Source organism: Anthonomus grandis, chromosome 14, assembly GCF_022605725.1.
Source record: "Anthonomus grandis grandis chromosome 14, icAntGran1.3, whole genome shotgun sequence".
Taxonomy (NCBI): Eukaryota; Metazoa; Arthropoda; class Insecta; order Coleoptera; family Curculionidae; genus Anthonomus; species Anthonomus grandis.
In genome coordinates, this window is record NC_065559.1 from 6,377,678 (window position 1) to 6,400,983 (window position 23,306).

The 23,306-nt window shown below is 34.0% G+C and overlaps 3 protein-coding genes across 3 annotated transcripts in view; 1 reads left to right on the top strand and 2 right to left on the bottom strand.

Moving 5' to 3' along the window:
* Positions 1 to 1,422: 1,422 nt before the first annotated feature.
* Positions 1,423 to 23,306, bottom strand: part of LOC126744780 (NPC intracellular cholesterol transporter 1 homolog 1b-like) — a 38,549-nt gene continuing 16,665 nt past the window's right edge. The window contains exons 11-23 of the mRNA XM_050452329.1: positions 23,076 to 23,252; positions 22,738 to 22,936; positions 22,491 to 22,684; positions 22,333 to 22,436; positions 17,686 to 17,813; positions 16,676 to 16,785; positions 16,482 to 16,620; positions 16,254 to 16,417; positions 15,934 to 16,195; positions 4,364 to 4,545; positions 4,075 to 4,306; positions 1,810 to 1,923; positions 1,423 to 1,754 (exon numbers count right to left, since the gene is read on the bottom strand). Of these exons, the coding sequence (XP_050308286.1) occupies positions 1,467 to 1,754; positions 1,810 to 1,923; positions 4,075 to 4,306; positions 4,364 to 4,545; positions 15,934 to 16,195; positions 16,254 to 16,417; positions 16,482 to 16,620; positions 16,676 to 16,785; positions 17,686 to 17,813; positions 22,333 to 22,436; positions 22,491 to 22,684; positions 22,738 to 22,936; positions 23,076 to 23,252 (2,293 nt within the window). The 3' untranslated portion in view covers positions 1,423 to 1,466. The remainder of the gene's footprint in view (positions 1,755 to 1,809; positions 1,924 to 4,074; positions 4,307 to 4,363; positions 4,546 to 15,933; positions 16,196 to 16,253; positions 16,418 to 16,481; positions 16,621 to 16,675; positions 16,786 to 17,685; positions 17,814 to 22,332; positions 22,437 to 22,490; positions 22,685 to 22,737; positions 22,937 to 23,075; positions 23,253 to 23,306) is intronic.
* On the bottom strand, positions 5,988 to 9,860 carry LOC126744794 (uncharacterized). The gene is made up of 2 exons (XM_050452354.1): positions 8,180 to 9,860; positions 5,988 to 7,628 (listed from the first exon to the last, which is right to left on the bottom strand). Exons 1-2 carry the CDS (start codon positions 8,600 to 8,602, stop codon positions 6,729 to 6,731), a joined length of 1,323 nt encoding a protein of 440 aa, XP_050308311.1. The 5' UTR covers positions 8,603 to 9,860; the 3' UTR covers positions 5,988 to 6,728.
* On the top strand, positions 10,059 to 11,280 carry LOC126744795 (uncharacterized). Its single transcript, XM_050452355.1, has one exon. The coding sequence runs from the start codon at positions 10,080 to 10,082 to the stop codon at positions 11,253 to 11,255; it is 1,176 nt and encodes a 391-aa protein (XP_050308312.1). The 5' UTR covers positions 10,059 to 10,079; the 3' UTR covers positions 11,256 to 11,280.

Here is a 23,306-nt window from a genome sequence, read left to right on the forward strand (position 1 = left end):
ATATTAGGAGAGATCCATTTTATCTAATCGAGCAATACCAAATAATAGACCAAATTAAATGTTGCATAATAATATTTAAAAAATCATTCCTAAAAATACTATATAAGAGAACAAAATATATTTAAGTCTCCATATGAACACCCTGTTACTGGTAAGTCTGGAAATAAGATTGCTGATTTGAATACATCAATTTTAACGGATTTTTCTGTTGGTAGGGCTTTACTCCCTCTATTAACATATAAAGTTCATTGGATCTACTTCTACTAAACTGTAAGTATAATATCCATCTTGTCAGTACTAGGTTTCAGAAAGTTACTACTACACCAACTGTTCTTAATCTTGTACTAATTAATCGATTATAAGCTGGTCCATTGTAATTTATGACAGATGACATTTTAGATAGGATAGCGTTACTCAACTGATTCACATTTAGTATGGTAACTGTCATACAATGATCTATAAAGGATAGGCTGAAATTATCAAGCAACTGGATGATTTAATATGTCAAATGCTTTTGACAGGTCAAAGTAAAGACCTGCAGCTTCTTTCTGATAATTTACGGGGAACATTTTGCTATAGTTTTTGAAAAAGGAAGATCCTCATTTCCTAATCAGTGGGGTAATCATTCATTAAGGTAAACTATTAAAACAAGTCTTTACTTCCTTTCAAACAGTGGCACCATCTAACAGCCAAGCATTGAAAGAATTATTAAAGAATTAAGGTATCTGGCTCCGAAAAGGTGAAATTATTCAATAACGAAATGTCCTCATCGTCAATTTGAACTCAGTATTATTTAAGGAGGAATAAGTGGCCATGAAACAGTTTATTTTATTTTGCTTTACGGACTTGAATAACAAGTTTTTTTTTTAATTTATTTAATACAAATTAAATTATGCAACTATGCCATGGATTACCCTCAAATTTGGGGTACCCTGTATACTAAACAAACAATAAAATTTCTATTTTAGTCTCGCATTTGCGTAAATCTTTTTATTCCGAATTTGCGGCAAACATATTTTGATTAAATCCTAATTGGGTGTGAATTTCTTGAGAAAATATTTCTCTATTGAACATTAGCAACCTTAATTTGTTTACTCAATTAATTTTGGTTGCATTTGGTATATTTATAATATTGAATCTCAATGTAAAAACCTTAAATTAGAATAATCATAATAATTAGTTTAATGAAGGTTGAATATTAAATGTAATTTTGAGGATAGATCTTTAGATATTGAATTAAAAGTTAAATATTCGGTATTGGATTTTATGTCTTGTCTTTGGTCACTTGAGCCAAACCAACATCTAATTGATAAACTGTACTTATCCTATGTACTTAAACTGTACTGGCTCCATCTTTCAAAGGAAAAATTGTTCAAGCTTATCTACGAAAGAAAAGGGATACTATAATTCAAATAACTAATGTACCACATACAAAACTTTTATTATAAAAAATTACATATGAGTATTTATATATCCTCCATTATCTCAGCATCATTACCGTTTATTTTAATGTCACTACTTTTCCTTACTTTTGCATTATGTTCGAAATATTCTTCCTTACTAACATCGGTACTATTCATTTTAATTTTACCGATAAAACTAAGGAACACTGGCAAAAATATCAGACCATGGACAGCTCCTAATAGTACTATACCCAAATACATTCTAAAGTAAAATATTTGGAAGATTTTCGACTTGGAGAAGGCCAGCACCAGGATTCCAGAGAATTTCGTCAGTGTTATGCCGCAGAGAACCTAAAAAAGACTCTTAAAGTTGGTTTGCTTAAATGTTAGTATGTGATATACTTACGGAGCTTCCTATATTTCCTAAAGCATCAGTAGCTTTATCAAGAGAAGTTTTTTCGGTGGATACAATAAAGGAATGGACCAGATGACCACAGAATTCCACAGCGATCCCAACGCACTAAAATAAGGTCATTATTATGACTGAGTTAAGTCTTCAAATAAGAAATTTGGCAATTTAAAAATGCAAAAATTGATCTTAGTGAGCATTGCTGCGCCTTGATTATGTGCAACGCTTCACACTATGCCGTAAAAATAACATAGCACACCACGTTGCTAGTCGACAAGTGGAATGCGTTTGCGTCACGTGTAAACGCGCATTGATTGTCGATAACTCAAAGAAAAACTGTCGCGCGTATTAGACTTAAATGGTTTTTAAGTGCATTCACATGGACGATTAGTACGTCAATTGTCAACCTTTTTAGATTTGTTGCAATCCAATGATAAGTTTTACTGTTCATAATTTTTTATACGTTTGGTGAGCATTAAGCGTATTGTCAAATGGAAGTTTAACTATTTTGTTAATGTTGTCTTATCCACTGTCACTGGCAGATTGCAACAACATTGACATGAAAATTGATTGGTAAGACTTTCGTAACTTTGCGCAATTCACGGGCGGGGCTTTTGATCTGTAAATACCTTCATAACTATTGGTACCATAGTTATAAAAAGCGACTTTAGACTAAATATGGTTCAAATGCTGTCTTTAGGAGGAATAGAGAGAAGGTTGGAGTTGCCTTTAGAGCTTGATGTTCTTTCCTCCTCCTGACAGAGCCTGCAGAGGCTATTATCTATGATCTAGTTAAGTGTTGCTAGATGATACCAGGATGATAATGATAATTACAACCAAGTGCATATAAAAACCGCTTTACAACGAGACATTCTATAAATTTACTTTTGGATGGTCTGATGAAAACTGGCAGACAACTATAGGAAGACTCAGGTGGTGTTCTTTTTCAGAAAAAATAGAGCTCCTCCATACGACCATCTGAAATGGAAAGCCATCTTGACAGACTTGACAATGACTGAATCATTTTTGACCAAACAAGCCAAGGCTTAAGCTGACAAAACTAAAGGCCAGCTGTCCGCTCTCTACTCCTTCTTCTAACATAAGAAAAAGCTCGCAAGAAGAACGAAGATCCGGATTTTGCACGTACCGGTGCACCAAGGGACGTGCGTATCAATGGCAGATCAATGAAAATGAACGATAAGTTCTTTGAAATCCGCTGATCTGCATCTCCCACTCTACCCAAGTTCTACCTTTCGGTTGTGGTTCAAAAGTGTAGGTTTTTCAGCCTACCTTGGTCGTGGTGTTTAAAGGCATCAGCTGTAGGATTAATTTACGACCCAACTGTTGACCTTAGCCTTAAAGAGTCTTTAAAGTGATCTGCATGAATGATCTGCTAGGGTTAGTTGATTGGATAAAGGCTATACTCCTTGGAGATTGAAAGACCAGTATTTTACCAGTCTGGATTTGACCATAGGGAAGCTAATTGTCTCTTGACTGTCCGAGTACTTATACAACTAGATTTTTATGTTGAAAAAGTAAGTTATTCTAATATCTTTGTATTGTAACAATCTTAACAACCGTGAATAGACTAGCTGCTCTCCGACGTTCTGGAATCGTCTCGTCCGTCGCCTAGATTGAATAGGTGCGACAGGGATGGAGCGACCAGCGAGCACGCCTCGCGATACCACAGCAAACACGTTGAAAAGTTGGAGAATTTCGCCGCTAGGAGTCTGAAAATTGGCGCGACTTTTAAATAGTAGGAAATAAATACAGTGTTTCTAACAACCTTAACTCATTGTGTTCAGTATGTACCCTACAGTACAATAAATGGCATCTTTTAATTAGTTTCCTTTATTTACATAAAGGCAGACATATGGGCAGATTTATCTTTTAGAGTACCAGCAAGCTTCTAAATAGAGCAGCTTCGATACAATCGTTTATTTCTTCCTTGTACTTGTACGTAAAGTAGTATTAGATATATTATACTATTATTAGAAAGAGATGATTAAGAAAAGTCCAAAATTCTTGAAAGAGAAAAAATATCAATTATTCAATAAGTTTAATGCCAAAAAAATCAATTGTGAAACAATTTTTTTTTTCAGAAGTTTGAAATTTTTTTTGTCCAATAGGCAAGCGCCACTATTTTCATGGATAAAATCGAAAAGTGGTAATAATGATTAAAATTATTGCGCCAAAAAGTGATAATTAGTATAATATATATAAATAGTTCAAAACATGACTTAAATAATACATTTTTCTTACCACGATGAGATTCACTAAGGAAATTGCATTAAGTGATATATTCCAGGCATACATGTATCCCAGCATATGTACTATAGTCATTGTAACTGTAACCAGAATTATAACAGCAGCAAAAAGATCCAGGCCAGATATTACAAATGCAACCACGAAGACTATCAGTAAGGAGTATGCCAAGCTTTCCAATAAGTCGTACCAAATTGTGAGGTATTGTTCGTAATATACGTAAAAGATGCTTAAAAATAAATATAAAAAATTAGTAAATATTTTTAATAGATTTTAAGGAAAATACCTGTACGGAAATATTTCTACTCCTTTAACATCTAAAGTTTTCGTTAAGTTTTCTGCGATATACCTAGCGTACTTCAAAGCCGCCGTATATTCGGAAGAGTTTTTTAGCACTGAATGATAACTCATTACACTTGAGGCTTCCACTGTCGTTTTTCCATTGGCATCTTGATAAAATGACATACCCTAAAAGAAATTATTTAATTAGAATGTAGGAATATTACTAAAAGCTTATTTGTGGTTTACGACTACAGCAAGGCATTCGACTGTGTAAAATGGATAACAATTATTTTGCTTACAAATCTCTTCGACAACAGTTGCGGAAAGGTCAAAGTCAACAACACCCTATTAGTCTTTTAGTCCAAAGAGTACGGTGTAAGAGAGGGCTGTATTGTATCATCGATACTCTTAGAATACGGAGAGTATAAAATGAGAAAAGTTCTGCAAGGCTGATAAGAGGAAAAAGAATTACTAACCTCAGATATGCAGACACTACCTTAATATTAGTTCGTGTAATGATTTGACTCTACTTGCATGTCAACGATGAGGACTTCCTTCTGATCAAAGTTTAATAGTTTAATAATTTTAATATCTAGGGCATGCCTATAATATTTAGACTATAAAGTAGAGCGTCATATTCTTTTTTTGACTTTTTGAGCCTCGTGCTTAGCACATTTAGCCATTTGTTCCATCGGAACACATTATAATAAATTAAAAAGTCGGACACTCACAAATGACCATGCCAAGCCTGGGACTGGAAGCTAAGGCCATACGACTGCTAGGCAGGTACAAAGTCAATATGGTTATGAGAGATATTAGAATTTAGAAGATATGTTTCTTTTAGCACAAGTCTTAATATTCTTCAACTTTTAATAGCCTTCCCAGATCTTTTCAAATTTTCAACTATTTTTCTTCTTGCTCACTCTTAAGCTCATCTGCGGATTTATATTTATAGACTCATGGAAAGTTAGCAAATCTTCTGGACTGTATTCTGCCGTAGAGATGGTCGCATTTCTATGATTCGTACTAATGATACGAATCTCATTGTACTGTCGACTCATACGAATCGTTAAAACCTCTTCGTATTCATATAAATTTGTATCGCACCGAACAGTCCTAGTTCTCAAATTCAAAAAAGTAGTCCATTTTTCTCAAAAATAACCCTTAATAATAAAAATTATAAAGATAACAATAATACTGAGACCATTGACTTTGTGTCCCTCCAATCTCTGAATTTTTTTAGTTCTAGTTCTACCGACTACGTTTAGGTTGTATTGGCAATCGCAATTCGTATCTATCATATTAATTGTATTCGTACTATTGGCATCATGTTATACAGTGACCGCCTAAAGTTCCGCATAAATTTAATAAAAATTAGAGACATGATTTTTTGAGAAAACGCTCGGACCCGTCGATTTTTATTTTAAGTTGCGAATTATTTCACATAAATTTTTGTATACAGGGTAGAACAAAAAAAAAAAGATATGACGTCATCGGTAATTTTTTTTAATAGAATGCTATATTTTTTATTACATTTATGAAATATAGGCGAAATTCCAAGCAAGTTTCGTATAACACACCTTATCTCAAAACTCAACTGTTTCAGAACTATTTACATTTAAACAACAAGAAAGCAAGACAGTTTACAAACTCATGTAAAACACTATCAATTATTTCGGGTGATATACATCTAATTTCATATCTAATTCTATTTTTCAAATCTTCTACGTTGTTTGGGTTCTCAATATAAACTTTACTTTTTAGGTACCCCCATAGAAAACAGTCGCAGGGATTTAGGTCTGGTGACCTGGCTGGCCACTTTATTGGCCCTCTTCGTCATATCCACCTTCCTGGGAACACTGTATCCGAGTAATTACGGATATCTCGAAAGAAATGTGGCGGTGCGCCATCTTGCTGAAACCACAAATTATCTGTCGGGACAGCAAGGTCTTGTTCGTCTGGGTATAGGGCAGCCAAAGCAGGGATAAGATCTTCTTGAAGAAAAATCAAATAGCGTTGTCCTGTTAGGTTTTCTTCGAAAAAGTATGGCCCTATTACTTTATTTTCCACGATACTAGCCCAAACATTAATAGATTTACGGTACTGTGTATGAGCCTCAGTTGCCCAGTGTGGATTTGACACTGACCAGAATTGACAATTTTGCCGATTTACGACACCGTTTAAACAAAAAGTTGCTTCATCCGTTTGATTTTTATTGTGCAATAGAGATTTATTATGTCGTTTGTGGATAATATTGCACAATATTACAATATTTCAGTTTAAATTTTCTTTCGTGCTGGTCTGTACACAACGATGGGCTCAAAAGCAAAAGAAGAAGGAAGAACGTTTATTTTAGAACTCATCGAGGTTTACCACTCTTTGCCAGCTTTGTGGCATACAAAAAGCAAAGAGTACAGCAACAGGATTAAGAAAAATGAACAATATGATGAATTGTTGCAGAAATATAAAGAGAAATACCCAGAAGCTGATAAAAAACAATTAATCAGTAAACTAAATTCACTACTAACTAACAATGACGTAGTGGAACCCACATTGTGGCAATGGGATGTCTGCAATAATGTTGTTGGTGCAGTGACTCTCCATGCGCCTTGAATAATTTTACCCGACTCCTGATCTTCAATATCGAAGGTAGTTTTATCAATGTATGTATTCGATTGTTTCCTTCTTAAATAATTATGTAAATAGCAACACGCTAAAGTAATTATCCGAGCTTTTTCAGGGCTTAGCGCATTAGGTCGTTGAAACACGCCAAATACAGAAACTAAAATGCCAAAAGTGTTCTCTACAATACATCGAGCACGACTTAGGCGGTAATTAAATATCCGTTGTTCTGCAGTTAATCCAGTTTGTGCATAAGGTTTCATAAAATTTTTTGTTAATGCGAAAGCATTATTACCTTTGAAAACAAAGGGCAGTGTTTTATCACTATTTTCTAATACAGTAGGTTCTGGAATTTTAAGTTTGTTATCCGATAAGGCTCTGCTAAATGCAGTGGCACTCAAAACACCTCCATCAGATATTCGTCCATTAATTCCAGCATCGACCATTAAAAATTCATAATTTGAATTAACAACGGCCAACAACACGATACTAAAAAATTTCTTATAGTTATAATAGTATGAACCGCTGTGGGGTGGTTGCTTAATAAACACGTGTTTCCCATCTACTGCCCCCAAACAATTCGGAAAATTCCATTGATTTTCAAATCCTCTAGCAACAGCCTTCCATTCTTCTTCTGTCTCTGGAATCTGAAATGAAAAATGAAAAGAAGAGAATTAGACTAGTTGTTTCAAATAGTATAATAGGTTTTCAAAACATTATTGTTTATAGAAAGCAGATGGTCCTCTCAAGAAAAAAAAGAAAAAAGATAATACGACTGGGTTACTAGCTTTAGATCGCAAAGAATTGGAGAAACCAGAGAGTGACTTCGAGAAAATTGCTGCTGCCTGGGCAATAGAACTAGCAAAAATGAAACCAGACCAACAGTTATTTGCCAAGAAAGATATCAATGACATTTTATTTGAAGGCCAGTTAGGAACTCTTCACAGAGATTCCATACAAATTAACGTAAGTCGTACATCTACTCCCTTTACCTATGTCCCACCAGGCCCGGCAAGCAACGCTTCATCGTACGAATCATTGCAACACTCATCACCCGGGTACAATAACCAAATGCAGTCTGGTAATCAGTCAACTGATACTGCTAGTAATTTTTTTTCTAACTTTGCAGATATTTAATAATGTAAATTTAATTATGAGAAGTTCTATTCGCATGTTGGTTTTAATTGTTTTGACTTACCTTTATAAAATCCTTTAACTTGTAAATTATAGCGACACAAGTTTCCATAACAATTTCACCTATGGATTGTGGAGATATGGCACTGGTAAATTTTAAATCTTGAAAACTGTTGCCTGTAGCTAAATATCGTAGTGTGATTGACACTCGCTGACTAGCAGGAATAGCATCTCTCATAGTGGTATTCATTTTTTCAATTTCAGGTGTAACCATTTTTAATAATTCACTAAATGTTGTATAATTCATTCGTAGAAAGTTTTTAAAATCAGCAGGTTCACTAACTTTTAATTCCCTTAATAGACATTCATGACTATACTGGTTCCTTTTCTTAAGCCATTCTTTCATCCATTTACTTCTAGTCTTTTTTTTCCTTTTCAAACATGTTGCCAAAACAATGGCAATAGCAGCTACTTTTTTCTTATTCATTTTTCTTACATATCTTACCAACAAAGTGGAAAACAAAACTAATTATTGCGCCATATATTGAATATAGTTATTGCACAAATATATTGCACTGTTTGGGAACGACTAGCAATATTATTGTGCAATATTTTGCGCAATAATATTAATCATCTATAGGCCGCATTAGTCTAATTTTATAAGGGTGGTATTCATTTGCTTTTAAGATGCATCTTACTGACGTTCCAGCTATATTATTATCAACTGAAATTTGTGTAGTTGCATTGTTTGGGTTTTCTTCGATGAAGAGCAGAACGTTTAATTTAGTTTCTTCAGAAATTTTTGGACGACCTGATCTTGGCAAATCCCTAACATGATCTGAAGTTATGAATTTGTGCTCTATTTTACTAACTGTTGACTGAGAAATAGGATGGTTTGGATATTTGGCATTAAACAGTTCACTTACTTCTTTTTGCGTGCGCACTCGATCCCCGTACCCTAGCATCATCCAAATTTCAATTAATTGGGTTTCCGTTAAATTAGCCATAATTTATTCTTATAAAATCTATTAATTTTCGAACTGACAGTGACATTCGTTAGTGCAGTGTTTATAACATTATTTTTACCCTCGATTTTACCTTAATTTGTAAATAGACGTACTTATTTGTTTTCTTGTTATTTAAATGTAAATATTTCGGAAACAGTTGAGTTTTGAGATAAGGTGTGTTATACAAAACTTGCGTGGAATTTCGCCTATATTTCATAAATGCAGTAAAAAATATAGCATTTCATTTAAAAAAATTATCGATGACGTCATATCTTTTTTTTTGTTCCACCCTATATACAAAAATGTATGTAAAATAATGCGCAACTTAAAATAAAAATCGATGGGTCCGAGCGTTTTCTCAAAAAATCATGTATCTAATTTTTATCGAATATTATACATTTATACAATACGTATGTCACGGCATAATTGTACATATCTACGATTTAATTTTAGTACGAATAATACGAATCATTAAGTTACGATCCGTATCGCCCAACTCTATTCAGCCGAGTATATAAGGAGCCACTTTGCCTCTGAAGGTTAGTTGACAGTTCAGTGCAGTAAATTCGAAATATTGGTGCGATATTTAAATCGGACATAATTAGTAGTAAATAAATACGAAGAAAATAAATATTTCTAGTAGTTATAAGTGATCGTAAGTGATAGTAATGTACATGTGTAAATAAATCAGAAACACGAGAATTCTTAATAAATTAATCTAATTTGTGAATCAAAAATCTGCATTTAATATAGACAACATAATCGAACATGTCTTTAAGGAGCCCTGTAAATGCAGTCAACATAATTGTTATCAAAAATAAATAATATTATCATTTTGAACAATTACATCCAAGATAAATAAACTCGTAATAAGTAAACTGAGATTAAAATAATTTATAAAACGCCACGTTAAAAATTTTATTTATTTACAGTTCTCAGTATCAGTATGCTATCAACATGTCAAATTTACTAAGCAAAGCCACATGCATCGAAATCTTGAAAAAAAACTTAAAACACGAGTTTGTCCTAGTTGATTTTACTTTAGAAAATATTAATAGTGATACACTGGGATTCTTGGGAGACCATTTACTTTTGAAGATATTTTACCGTATCCAGGGTGAGACTCGCGAAGAAACGTTCTTCGTTAAATGCCACCCTCAGGTTAACGAAAATCAGGAGGAGTGCTTGGATCTGGGATTAATCAGAAGAGAGGTAACTTTTTACAAAGAAATAGTGTCTAAGCTTCAATCCCTTGTACCCGTTAAATTTTCACCAGAGTTTTACTTTGGTAAAGACGATGATGTGCTTGTTCTGGAAAATTTACATACTAAAAATTTCCACGTCAGTGACGAGATATATTTAAGTAAAGATAAGTTAAAATCAGTAATAATAAATCAGGCAAATATGCATGCGGCAAGCATAATTTTTGAAGATTCCAGGTCAATGTTGCACGAGTTTCAAGAGGACTTGACCCAAAATAGATTGGATTATGTTGAAGGACATATAAGGTGTGAATGGAGAAATAATGGAATAAGATGTGTTGCAAAGCTGTGCAGTTACTTTACTGGAAGAAGTGATATTGAAAAAAGAGTTTTGGAATATTCCGCGAATGAAATGACAAAGTTTGATCATATTTACGAGGATGGGGTAAATGTGTTTTGCCATAACGATTTGTGGGGAAACAATTTAATGTTTAATGAAAATCACCAGTGTCGCTTTGTGGATTTTCAACTGGCCAAATATGGACCACCTGCATGGGATTTCTTGAAGGTCTTGTATTTTAATACTGAGTATAACTGGTTGCAGCCACATCTTAGTGAATTTATTAACCTTTACTTTGATACTTTCGATTTAGTGTTAACTGAAAATAAAATTAAATCATTTAGTAAAAAAGAATTTTTAGAAACTGTAGAACTTTACAAAAAACCTGTTTTCTTAGAGGTGTGCATTTGTTGTACCTATATCTTTATGTCCAACGAGTTTAATAATACTTTAAGGCAGCAAAAAGATGTCATTCATGAATTCGACTTTGTAGATAGAAGTAAATATATCTTTCCAGAGATGGAAAGGGATGAATTTGTTAAGGATAGGTTTAGAAATATTATTGTTCCATTATGTGAGATGTTTAATTAATAAAATGAATGTAAGCCGTACAAAATGTAATTTGTTCAAATTATTTTAAAAGAATCGGTCTTTTAGATTTGATATAAAACATTAACATGGTTTTTCTTTTATCAATCTAAAGAAAGCAATTTTATATACGATTAAAGTATCTCAAGAATTTGTTTTGAATAGTATCCAATAATGACTTGTAGACACCGTACTGGGTGCCCAAATACTTTTGAACTAATTTTGATTATCAATGATGACCACCACAATCAAACATATACTGATTTAACTGCTTCCAAAGAAAACGCCTTACAATTCCTAGGAGTTAAGCCTAACATCCTAGCAGCTTTTACTGCTAATTAGTCTATATGATTTTTATATAGACTAATGCCATCTAGTTTATTAGTAATAATAAAGAACAATTTGAGATCCTCGACAAACATGCAAAATTAATAAAAAAACAGCAAAAGAAAGCTATGTCCCCCTTGGGGAACCAGCAGAGCATACCTGCACCACTTTAGATATAAAGTTATCAATTTTAATGACTCACTTTCTATCAGTAAGATAAACTATGAAACTAATTTAGTAATCCGAAAAACCTTTCATTTTCAATAAAAATAGGTAATTGACTTTATCAAACGTCTTGGAGAAGTCAGTATAAACAGCATCAACCTAACACGCCCTCTTAAAGGCATCAGACATCTTGCTCTGGTAAACAATCAAATTAGTTTGTGTGAATCTGACAGATGATCTTTACAGTGTTAGTTCAAATAGCTAAGTATTAGACTATTTATCAAATCTCTTTGTGATAGATGATTGAATAATAATATCGATAATTTCTAAACTTATTTCTTGACCCTGATTTAAATATTGAAGAGATATAACCGGTTGGATGGTTCCTTGCTTTGCTAAGTAGGCTGTCTCTTCACTGATTCCTCCCTTGAAAGTCTTTGTGTCTTCTCTGGGTATTTAATAAAGTAATTTATATAATTTGTCAGTTTTCAGTCAGGTCGTCAGGATAAATAGCTTCCAAATGAGGAATAAGAAACTATGTTATCGCAGCATAATAACGTTCACCGTTCACCCCTACTTATTTCTTCTTCGTTTTCGAAGAAAAACGGTTCAATTACTCCTGCAGGCCATAATGAACAACAACATTGGGGATACTCGAATACTCAATTCGATACTCAATTCCTTGAGTTATGAACATTGTGTCGAATAATTAGAAAAAAAAATCAATTTTTTCAAAAATATTTTTTTCCAAAATCTGGTACGAATTTTGAAAAACTATGAAATAGTTGTCTAACCAAATTATCCAAAGAATGTGTGTACAAATTTTCAAAATTGTATCTAGTCAATTTTTTGAGTTATGAACATAGTGTCGAATAATTAAAGGAAAAAATCAATATTTTCAAAAAATATTTTTTTTCTCAAAAAATTTTGTACCAATTTGGTAAAACACTGAAATAAGTGTCTAACCAAATTGTCCAAAGAATGTGTGTAAAAATTTTCAAAATTGTATCTAGTCAATTTTTTTAGTTATGAACATAGTGTCGAATAATTAAAGGAAAAAATCAATATTTTCAAAAAATATTTTTTTTCTCAAAAAATTTTGTACCAATTTGGTAAAACACTGAAATAAGTATCTAACCAAATTGTCCAAAGAATGTGTGTACAAATTTTCAAAATTGTATCTAGTCAATTTTTTGAGTTATGAAGGTAGTGCCGAATAATTAAAGGAAAAAAAACAATATTTTCAAAAAATATTTTTTGTCTCAAAATCTTGTATGAATTTTGAAAAACACTGACATAGGTGTGCAATTAAATTGTCCAAAGAATATCTGTACAAATTTTCCACATTGCATCTGGTCAATTCTTTGAGTTATGAACATAATGTCGAATATTTAGGAAAAAAAAAACAATTTTTCAAATTTTTTTTTTCTCAAAATCTTGTACGAATTTTTGAAAACACTGAAATAAGTGTCTGATCAAATTGTTCAAAGAATATGTGTACAAATTTTCAAAAATACATCTGGTCAATTTTGTGAGTTATAAACATTGTGTCAAATATTTAGAAAAAAAAATAAATTTTTTCAAAAAATATATTTTTTTAAAAATCTTGTACAAATTTGGAAAAATACTAAAATAAGTGTTTAGTCAAATTATCCAGAGAATATCTGTACAAATTATCAAAATTGCATCTGGTTAATTTTTTAAAAAAAATATTTTTTTTATCAATAATCAATATTCGAATTTTCTAATTATTTTTTTCACATTAGATGAATTAGGAACATTATTTCGATCCACCATTGGACGCGCTTTATGAATAATGGCAATTAAACTTTTACCATTTTGATAATAATTTTTGACAATCAGCCTGAGCTTGAATCCACATTGATGCGTAATTACGGATCCGTTGTGACCACGACACACACATTATTCCCTTGCATAAAGGAGCTTCAAATTATCGTCCAATCGCTCTCCTTCCAACATTATCGAAGATCATAGAAAGGTTGGTTAAAGAAACACTATTATCATTCCTGTTTAAATATAAAATACTAACTCCCCATCAATTTGGCTTCTTGAGTAATAAATGCACTAATGATGCTATGTTCTCCCTTTTTAACAGTGTTTACTCCAGTATAAACAATCATCATTCAACAGCAACTATTTTCTGTGATTTCTCCAAGGCTTATGATTGTGTAAACCATACTATCTTGATCAACAAATTACAGCACTATGGGTTCAGAGGAACGCCTCTCGAATGGTTTAAGTCCTATCTTAGCTACAGAAGTCAGCTTGTACGACCATGTCTTCTAGCAGACCAATAGAATGTGGGGAACCTCAAGGTTCAGTTCTGGGCCCAATTCTGTTTCTGCTGATTATTAATGATATGGCACATCTTAACATTAGCGGCAAAATCTGTCTCTTTGCCGATGATACTAGCTTTACATGGAGCAATCCGGATGTTGCGGCACTTCATGCAACTATTGCTAAAGACCTTACCAACATTAAATCGTGGTGCGATTCGAATCTTCTCTGTTTAAACATCTCAAAAACTAAAGTCTTATCTTATAAAGGTGCTATCCAACCCTTTGTACTTAGCAACACCAGCTTGGACGTTGTTGAATCTGTGGAATATTTGGGACTTTTTGTTGACAGCTCTTTGAAGTGGGAATTACATATTGATGTTTTTTCTAAAAAATTTTAAGTTCAGCTTGTTTTGCCATAAGATCAGTTTCCAGAGAATTAAATCTTTCGTCACCAAGAACAGTGTATTATGCCCTTTTTGAGTCCCATCTTCGTTACGCCCTTCCCTTCTGGGGCACATGCTGTGCGACTCAGTTTGAGCGCATTACTAGGACTTGATAGTCGAGCTCACTGCCAAGAAATGTTTAAAATATTAACTCTGCCATCTTTATTCATTCTTGAATCTATTTGCTTGGTTCGCAAGCATATATCAGAAATTACTAATAGACCATCTCACAGTTATCCACCTCGAAACGCAGAGCATGATCTTTATGTGCCAATCCCAAGCTCTGAATTAATAAAAAGCTCTATTCTTTGCGGAGCTAAAAAAATGCACAATCATGACATCTTTTCCTCGATTTCGCAATGCTTTGAAATCATATTTACTGGAGAGAGCCTTATATGCAGTAGATGATTTTTTTTAATATTAATTTTTGAGTATCATGCATGCACTGGCTAATTATTAAATTTTTTAAGATGTAGAATAGCAATATTTTGTATTGCTAAATTTCTATAAAATTTTTTATGACTTTTTAAACATTGTCATTGTACTAATGTTTTTGAATGTTTTTGTTACTTTTTTTCCTTTTTTATTTTTACTTTCTTATTACTATTTTTATTTAGTTTCCTATTTTCTTACTTTTAGTATAGGAAATTTGACCAGGTACATTTATGTCTTTTGTACCCAGTTTTGTATATATTTATTTCGTACTTGTATTTTGATTTATATATTTTGTTTTGCTTTTTATGTATAGCTTTGTCTACAAAATTTTTTAAATTTTTTGACATTAAAGCATATTTGATTGATTGATTGATTGGTGATTAGATGTAGTGGTGTTAGATGAGTACCAAAATTATTTAGTCACCAAGGTTTCCTAGTATATGTAGAGGAGAACCAGGGTTTTACCTTCGAGCTTTATGCCAATGAGGACAATATTTTAACTTTAATGCTCTATGGGATCCAAGAACCCCTTTACAATCAAGGCATAAAAATAGGTTGAAGCAATTGTGGGACCTCAAAACTGTAAGCACCAAAAACTCGAGTAAAATTATAACGTCATTTTACGGATACGCTTGTCTCTAGAGAATAGGATAAAAGTGACGGATAGGCTTGACAGCCTTACGTATCGGTAATTACGCACCAATGTGGATTTAGCTTTAGTTATTCTACCGTGTAATGCTCCATGTTTACTAGCACCTGTCAACTTTCAATCTATCACGTCTATAACTGTCACTATAACTGTCAAACATGGCGGGCAATTCAAATCTTGCGTTCTTACTGAAACACTTTTTAATAAAGAATACTGATTATTTCGAACTGTTAATAGAGGAATATTATTTTACATAACTGTTAAAAATCCCGGTTGAGATAAATACTCTATAATTAAAAAAAAAAAGAAACATTTCTTCACGGTAGGTAATGAAACAAAATTTTTTAAAAATAATCCCATACCTGATAATACGCTGGATGACCGCCTTTAGCACAAGTAGCATCCGGATTATCCATCAAGAAATAAGGCAAATATTTGTCATAATACTCTTTTCTAGTAATATTTTCAGTTTTTTGTAAAGAATCATAGGCACACGATAGACATGTCGTGTATGTGTGAGGACAAAACGATGAGTTGGTCTCAAAATATTTACAACATTTTGACGTATCCGCCCATTCATAAAAGTCGTCTAACCAAGAGTTGGATTGGGTGGAAATATACGTTCTAAAAAAAATTAAATTATCATGTTTTTTAAAATGATTAAAAATTTGGAAATGTTTACATATTTTCAGCTTTTGACGCCAGGTAGAGCTGCGTTATAACAGATTTGTCAATGCAACCTACACCGCTACACACTCTGTTTCGAATTGTTTCATTTGAAAAGTCCACGTTTCCTTTTACCACCCAGTAGACTGGAGGGCCTGTACCTAAGTATTTTTCTAAATACTATAAAATATAACAAAACATTAATTGAATTGTAGGCAGCAAAGTCATTTTAGCAGTAACTTACTTCAAAGTATTTAAGGACGTGACTGTCAGTGGGCATAGATAATTTCTGTTCCAGGCCAACGTCAATATTCGGTGCCACCAAGATGCACGTTATAGTAGTTATGATAAAAATTATGACCACCAATATACGTACTGGCAATCTGGAAGAACATGATCAGAGAGTGAAATTTTTATATAAGTAAAAAGTTAACTTACTTCATTATAATTGGCGTAAACTTCTCCTTCCAGAAGGTGTGAATTATGCCAGGCTTCTCTGTTTTCTGGACGTCGAGTTTGATGCAAAACAAAAGGTCCAGTCTGTTTGCCTATATTGAAGCATATTTATCAATAAATCCTTAAATCATAGGTATGAAACAGATAGAATGTGATGATGCTCATACTAAGTAGATCTATGTTCATGAATCATAATTTTAATGCAACCTTCGAAAGTAAATATTTCATTTAATAGACTTTGGATAATACAGAGGAGCAGATGTAATAGATTTGAAAATTCCAGTTCATCCTCTGGTCCAATTAAACAACGAACACTCGTGCACACCACTGTCTTCCACAATCTATTTTGATTGATCAAAAATGCTTTTCCATCAAGACCCGAAATTTTAATATCATTTGCACGCTTTCATTCAACACTGTCATATCAAGAAATGCTTAATCATTTACAAACATCAAAAAAAGCAAGGTATTAGTATTGATCTTGCCCTATTGGATTGATTCAATATTTTCTTGAAATTTTAGAAATATTGCAACCATGGAAGAGCAGCAGCTCCTCTAATTGCTAACTGAAAAAGTCCTTGGTCTGCTTTCTCTTTCACACCACTCTCAGTCTTTCAAACATGATATAGTTGAATCAGAACTGCTTTCTTATCTGCAAACTGTCATACCAAGAAAAGCTAGACAATTTATAAGCAATAAAATAAGAACCGATGCTAGGAGTGAGCCTTGTGCTGCACCTACATAAATGTCATAACTATGAAAAAGACATCTGTAATTGGTAATTTAAGTGTCTCAAAATCCTGGGAGAGGTCGAAGAAAAGAGCGACTACAACAATATGATTAAGATTGAGCTTCTTATAAGTAAAATTTACCAGCATTCAAAGACCTTGGAGAATGCACTGAAGAATGCATGTCAAATTTTTATGCAGATGATATGAAATCAGCACCAGCGTTTATTGTTCTGTTGTGAATATTAATTATTGGGTTCTTACCTCATAACGTTTTTGATCAATCGCAAGGAGAGCCACAAATGCGGTAATTTGTAAAAGAAAATCGATCACAATCGCTACTGTTGAATATATTGCAAACGTTTTTACTGCTGGCATTGAAGATAATGAACCTGAAAAATAAAAATGGTTAAGATATAACATTTGATTGGTCAGTTATCACAAAATACTATTACGAAAAGTTTAAAGAAGAATGTCCTTTCTGTTGATTATGTTCTAAAAGTTCCTTAAGTTTACCAATTTCCTAACTGAAGTAAGAGATTTTAATTGCATTGACTGAAATCTTGTAAGGATTCCAGAATTCGACATCCACCTTGTCGCTCTTCTGATAACACCATATGTAAGACGATAGGACACTGTGCCAACTTAGCGATAATATTTGAGTTAGGCGAAGTCAAGTAACTAAGACTACTATGTGTAACTCTTTAGGAGATGCTGAAATTGTTACATCCTTTTTTGGTCATCGGATCGCAATTCAAGTTGACTGACAATCACCATCATGGAAAAGTCGACTATCTTGGAGATAGAAGAAGGATGTTCATTCCCAAAATGTCACTTCTCGGAGGTCTCCTATTTCATGTAACCTCAAAATGATTGGGGTTCTTATTATTCAGCAAATTCAGTGCGTTTAGTTGATCGGTTTGGGCAACACAGAGTCCCCATTGGGTATGGCCAACTCAGTTTGCTTCATCGAGATTTAATACCGAAGCCATGACTGGAAGGTGGAGGTCTGAAGATCCAGAACTCAAGCAATGAAGACAAATACTGTCTTTTCTTGTCCAATGAAGTGGTAAGTCGTTACAACAAGTAGCATAGTGAGAAATAAGGGCTACGACAGCCACTAATCGAGTTTCGTTTCGCCTCTTAGGCGTACGAGCTCTTCTGAGGTATGGATCAGGTAGTGTTCAATGCACCTTTATCGGATAAATAGGGCCCTAGTAAATGTCTTTTTTCACATGAAATTAACTACACTGGGTGCGACTTATAAGACCTATATTATACAAAAGCTTGTTAGGATATTAGCGGCAGTAGAGAAGCTGCTATGATTCTTGCTAGGAAAAAAGAAGAAGTAGCCATTCCTTGGATAACTATGACGACTTCCGCAGAAAATAAAATTCCAAGCAGCCCATTGTATAAACCTCTTATCCCAGTGTGCGGAGCTCTGCTGGGATGGATTTATATTTCCTTGCTACTCGTGGGAACATTATGGACGGAAGCACGAAACAAATAAAAAAAAGTATAGAACGGAGACAACCGTTTAAAACTAGCAAGGTAGGAGCAACACCCTTCACCTCAAAGCAAGTTAAACTACTTCAAAATCTAAACGAAGATTTTCCTTTCCTCTTTCAGAACTGAGCCTGGCGGAAGACATAATCCACTGAGGAGGGGACTCACTCGCTTTCTTCACGAAGGCATATTACCCGAAGAAGCGAGGAAAAAACAGCCTCCTTAAACTTCTAAGGCATCGCCTAAGAAAAAACCTCCAACGAAGTAAGGGAAAAAAGAAACCAGGAACCGATGAAGAAACAAAAATAAGCAAGTCGGCAAACATAACAGAGCAAGCCACCAGCTATGCGAATGCGGCAAAGCTCATCAGAATCGAAGTACAGCCCAAGGATTACCCTAGGGCAACTTTAAGTTCCGAAGAACTAACGGACAACAGAATGGCGTGATCAGATGGCACCCAAGGTAAAGGAACGGAAAGGGCTATCGTTGGCAGCAAAAGCACCATCATTACCTTTCTTCCAAGGAGCAAAGGCAAGACACCACAATTTGCTTGAAACTAATACCGATTCAGTATCCAGAAATCTCTACGAAAACCTGTAAGTATTAAGAACCAAAGAAAATATTCACCTGGCCAGGTGCTCACTATTGAGATTGACACCAAGTCTGCAGAAAGCCTCAAGGCAAAGGGATATACCATCCACTACAGGTTTGGGCCCGTACCTGACCTCAGAAAACACGAGACAAAAGAAACGAGGATGGATCAAGCTCCATGTACTTCAGCCTCTTTTTTCTCTGTGCCAATCACCAATAAGATTATATCTATGATGACTGAAGCATAAGAAATCGACGGAATGGACCTAGATTTTAATGACGACCCGTCCACCTCGGCTGACGAAAATGTCCAGATCGGCTTTTGGCACCTAGTGGAGACCAGCAGGATGATCAACCTGATGGCCCAATGCAACCCCAAGAGGACTTCACCCTGATAGACCAGAAGTCTTTCAATTTAGCAAACTACCACAAATCCTCCGATGTAACTGTACGGATGTTTGCTAAGCAAGATCTAGGAATAGTCTTGATTCAAGAACCTTGGAATAATTGAGGGTAAATCAAATGTTTGTCAAGTAAAATATCAAAAGTAATATACGATACCAGGCAGGAATTCCCGGAGCCTGCACTATTATAAGAAATAACATTAATTGTATTTGTATTTCAGAATTCATGACACCAGACTTAACAATCATTGTCAGTCGAGACATTGTCGAGATTGAGGACACATGCAATACTATAGCAGATTGCGTCTACCCCTTCTTCTATCACATGGGGAAGCACAGATATAAAATTTAGAGGTGACTATCTACTTGAAGGCCAAACGACAACCGACTTTGAGATTCTAAATCTGGGAATTTGTAACTGAATCAAGGTCGGCATTATTAGATAGTCGTATTACTTTAGTAAGCTCTAATATTAGGGACCAGTTCAAGGAGTGGAGAGTATTAGCTGAACTATCATGATCCAATGAATTCCAGCTTGATAGCATTGAATAAAGTGAACCTGTGAGGAGGGTTCCAAAAAAAACAGACTGGAAACTGTACAACACCAATCTGGAAAATAAATTAAACCATCTAAGCTTAAACTCTCACACTGCCCAGTGACTAGTGAAAGACAAGATGCACCATGGTGGAATATACACCTGGCAAAACTCGGATCAAAAGTGCGTCAATTTTTTAATGCAGTGAAAAGAGACGGCAACTGGCAGGTATACAGCGAAGTGCTTACTCTATATAACCAAGAGATAAGAAAAACCAAAATACAGCACTTCAGAACTTTCTGTGAAGAAATCGCTGACACTGCAACTGCTGGTAGACTGCAGAAAGCAATGGCTAAGGGAGGCACATAACCAATATTGGGCCCTTAGAAAGCCAGATGGTAGCTACACGAAGAAATAAGAGGAGCAAGCCATCCTAGGACTTCAAACACACTTTTCAGGTGCGAACCTATAGAAAAGGTCCCAAATAATTACACTAATCCCCAAACTCTTTTGGGGATTAGCCCAATCTTCTAGCCCTCTGGCTAGAAAATTGAAAGAACCGTCTTTATAGCAGAAAGAATGAAGTGGGCAATAAACACCTAACAACCGTACAAGTCACAACTGAGGGGATGGAATTTTTCTTGTTTTCGTACAAAACGGTTTGGTTCCTCACCTAGTACAGTTGGCCAAAGTGGCCAGCGATAACCATGTACCAGATGTAACTTCCATGTACCAAATAGGTGTTCAGCTTATAGGAAGCAATGCACAGTATGTCGGTGTTATGGGCACTTGGCAAAAATGTGTGGAACATACAACAGAGTACATACAAGTTAACGATCAGGAGAGCTACAATCAAGAAGATGTTAAAGAAATGAAATAGGTAATTTAAATGGTCAAAAAGTAAAGTTTAAACAAGACAGGGGAGCACAGGTAAATATTATTAATAAGAGTGTTCTGCAAAGGTTAAAGACAGAATTAAAACCAAGTCTAATGACGCTAAGAAATTATAATGGCAGTATTCTTTTAATTCGTCACACTAATTTTAAATGTATTTTAAATGAGGGTGCGCAGTTAGCTACTCGGTATATTGACTTTCAAGTTATAGATTTTAATGTTCCCTGTGTGCTAGGGTTCCCAATTATTGAAAAATTGCAGATTTTAAAGAAAGCATCCTGTTGACTATTAAGGTGATTTGAATAACTTATTTAAAAGTTATAATGATTTATTCCATGGGATAGAAGAGCTCGATCATGTTTATAAAATTAAACTTAAAGAGGATGGAGTATGGAGACCATATGTATCATCAAAAAATGGCAGAACCAACTGAGTAAATCCATCTACAAATACAAAATTCCAAGTAATAATAAGTTACCTGAAAAAAAATCTTATTACAAATCCTATTTCAAGATTTGGTCGCACTTTAAAAACTTTATGTTTTTTAAGTTATTATGTTTGCTTTATTTTATTTTTTTATTTTCTCCTCTTTTGGTGAAAGAGGAGATGTGATGAGTTAGTTATTCCGTTGCCAAGTCATGTGAATTCACCTTTAGTATCGTACGCTCAATACTCGATTATATGTAATGACAAGTGTCAATTATTATGGGAGGTTAGGTGGAATTCACATGTGTTAAGATTATTACGAATTATGTTAAAATGAGGGGCTTTCAGTTAATAAAGTGTCTTAGTTAATTACTAGTGTTTTATTTAGTTAAAGACTAAAGTATGACATGACACCTACGGAGTGTAATTAGAAAGAAAAATCAATCAATTACAAGCCTTCTGTAAGAAAAACTTCAACTATAGAATAGTACCAAATGAGAAGACATTCTGATACACCTTATGCACCTAAGATTTGCTAATTAAATCTGACTTACCTATTGCAAAACAGAGAATTTCAGATGTGCTAGTCAAAAGCATACTAGGTCCGATTTTACCCATCGTTTCTCCTATAGATTCTGCAATTGATTGCTCTGGTTTCCTGACAATTAAATTATAGAAAACTAAATCTTTTTAAAGCAACTTCCTTACTAACCTCTTTTTTCTTTGATAGGTTTGCACGATAATAAAAATATTATCAACGCCAACAGCCAGTACCAAAAAGGGAATAACTTCCAAAGTTAACATGGTGGTGGTTATTTGCAAATATGAGCATATACCTATCGCTGAACTAACTGAGCTTAGCACTATTAATATTCCACCAGTGGCAACCAGTAGTTTACTTTCTAACTAAAAATATTCTAAAATATAATAAGAGCATTTGAGGCCCAATGATTACTTACCAAAATCTGTCTGGGCTTCACCACTTTTCCTAACGACACGGCAATATAAATGAACATGACTAGATAACTGATGATGACAGTCGACATCTCTGAATTGGACAATCTTTCGATTTCGTCTTGAATAGATCTTTCGGCGCTATAAGCTACGTTCATTATACTTGGTCTGTTTTCGTCCCATTTTTTCATAAATTCTATAAACCTTCGCAAAAAAAGTCATTAAAGAAGAAGGAGAAAGACAAAAATAATAAGAAGAAGTGGAATGAAAATAACACGAAGACAGAAAACAAACTTTCAAGATTAGTAACTATAAAAGAGAAAGAGTCTTGAAATATTCTTACTTTTCCTCCCAAGCTAATGCATTCTTTAGCTTACTCTCATCATTATAGTTATTGACCAAAAAAGTCAGAGTAACTCCTACTGCATCTGAGTAGTCTTCTTCCTTTGCTCCTCCCATTGCCACTCCAGGAACTATTGGACCACCATATGGTGCTAAACAGTTTATTGTTGAAGGAGCTCTAAAACATACAAATATGTTCAAAGGAAACTGATAGATGTCTGAAGTCTACTTA

Coding starts and splice junctions, on each gene's coding strand:
- LOC126744795 (XM_050452355.1), top strand. CDS start 10,080: ATGTCAAATTTACTAAGCAAAGCCACATGCATCGAAATCTTGAAAAAA.
- LOC126744794 (XM_050452354.1), bottom strand. CDS start 8,602: ATGAATAAGAAAAAAGTAGCTGCTATTGCCATTGTTTTGGCAACATGT. Junction 7,629..8,179: donor AGTTAAAGGATTTTATAAAG/GTAAGTCAAAAC, acceptor TTTTCATTTCAG/ATTCCAGAGACAGAAGAAGA.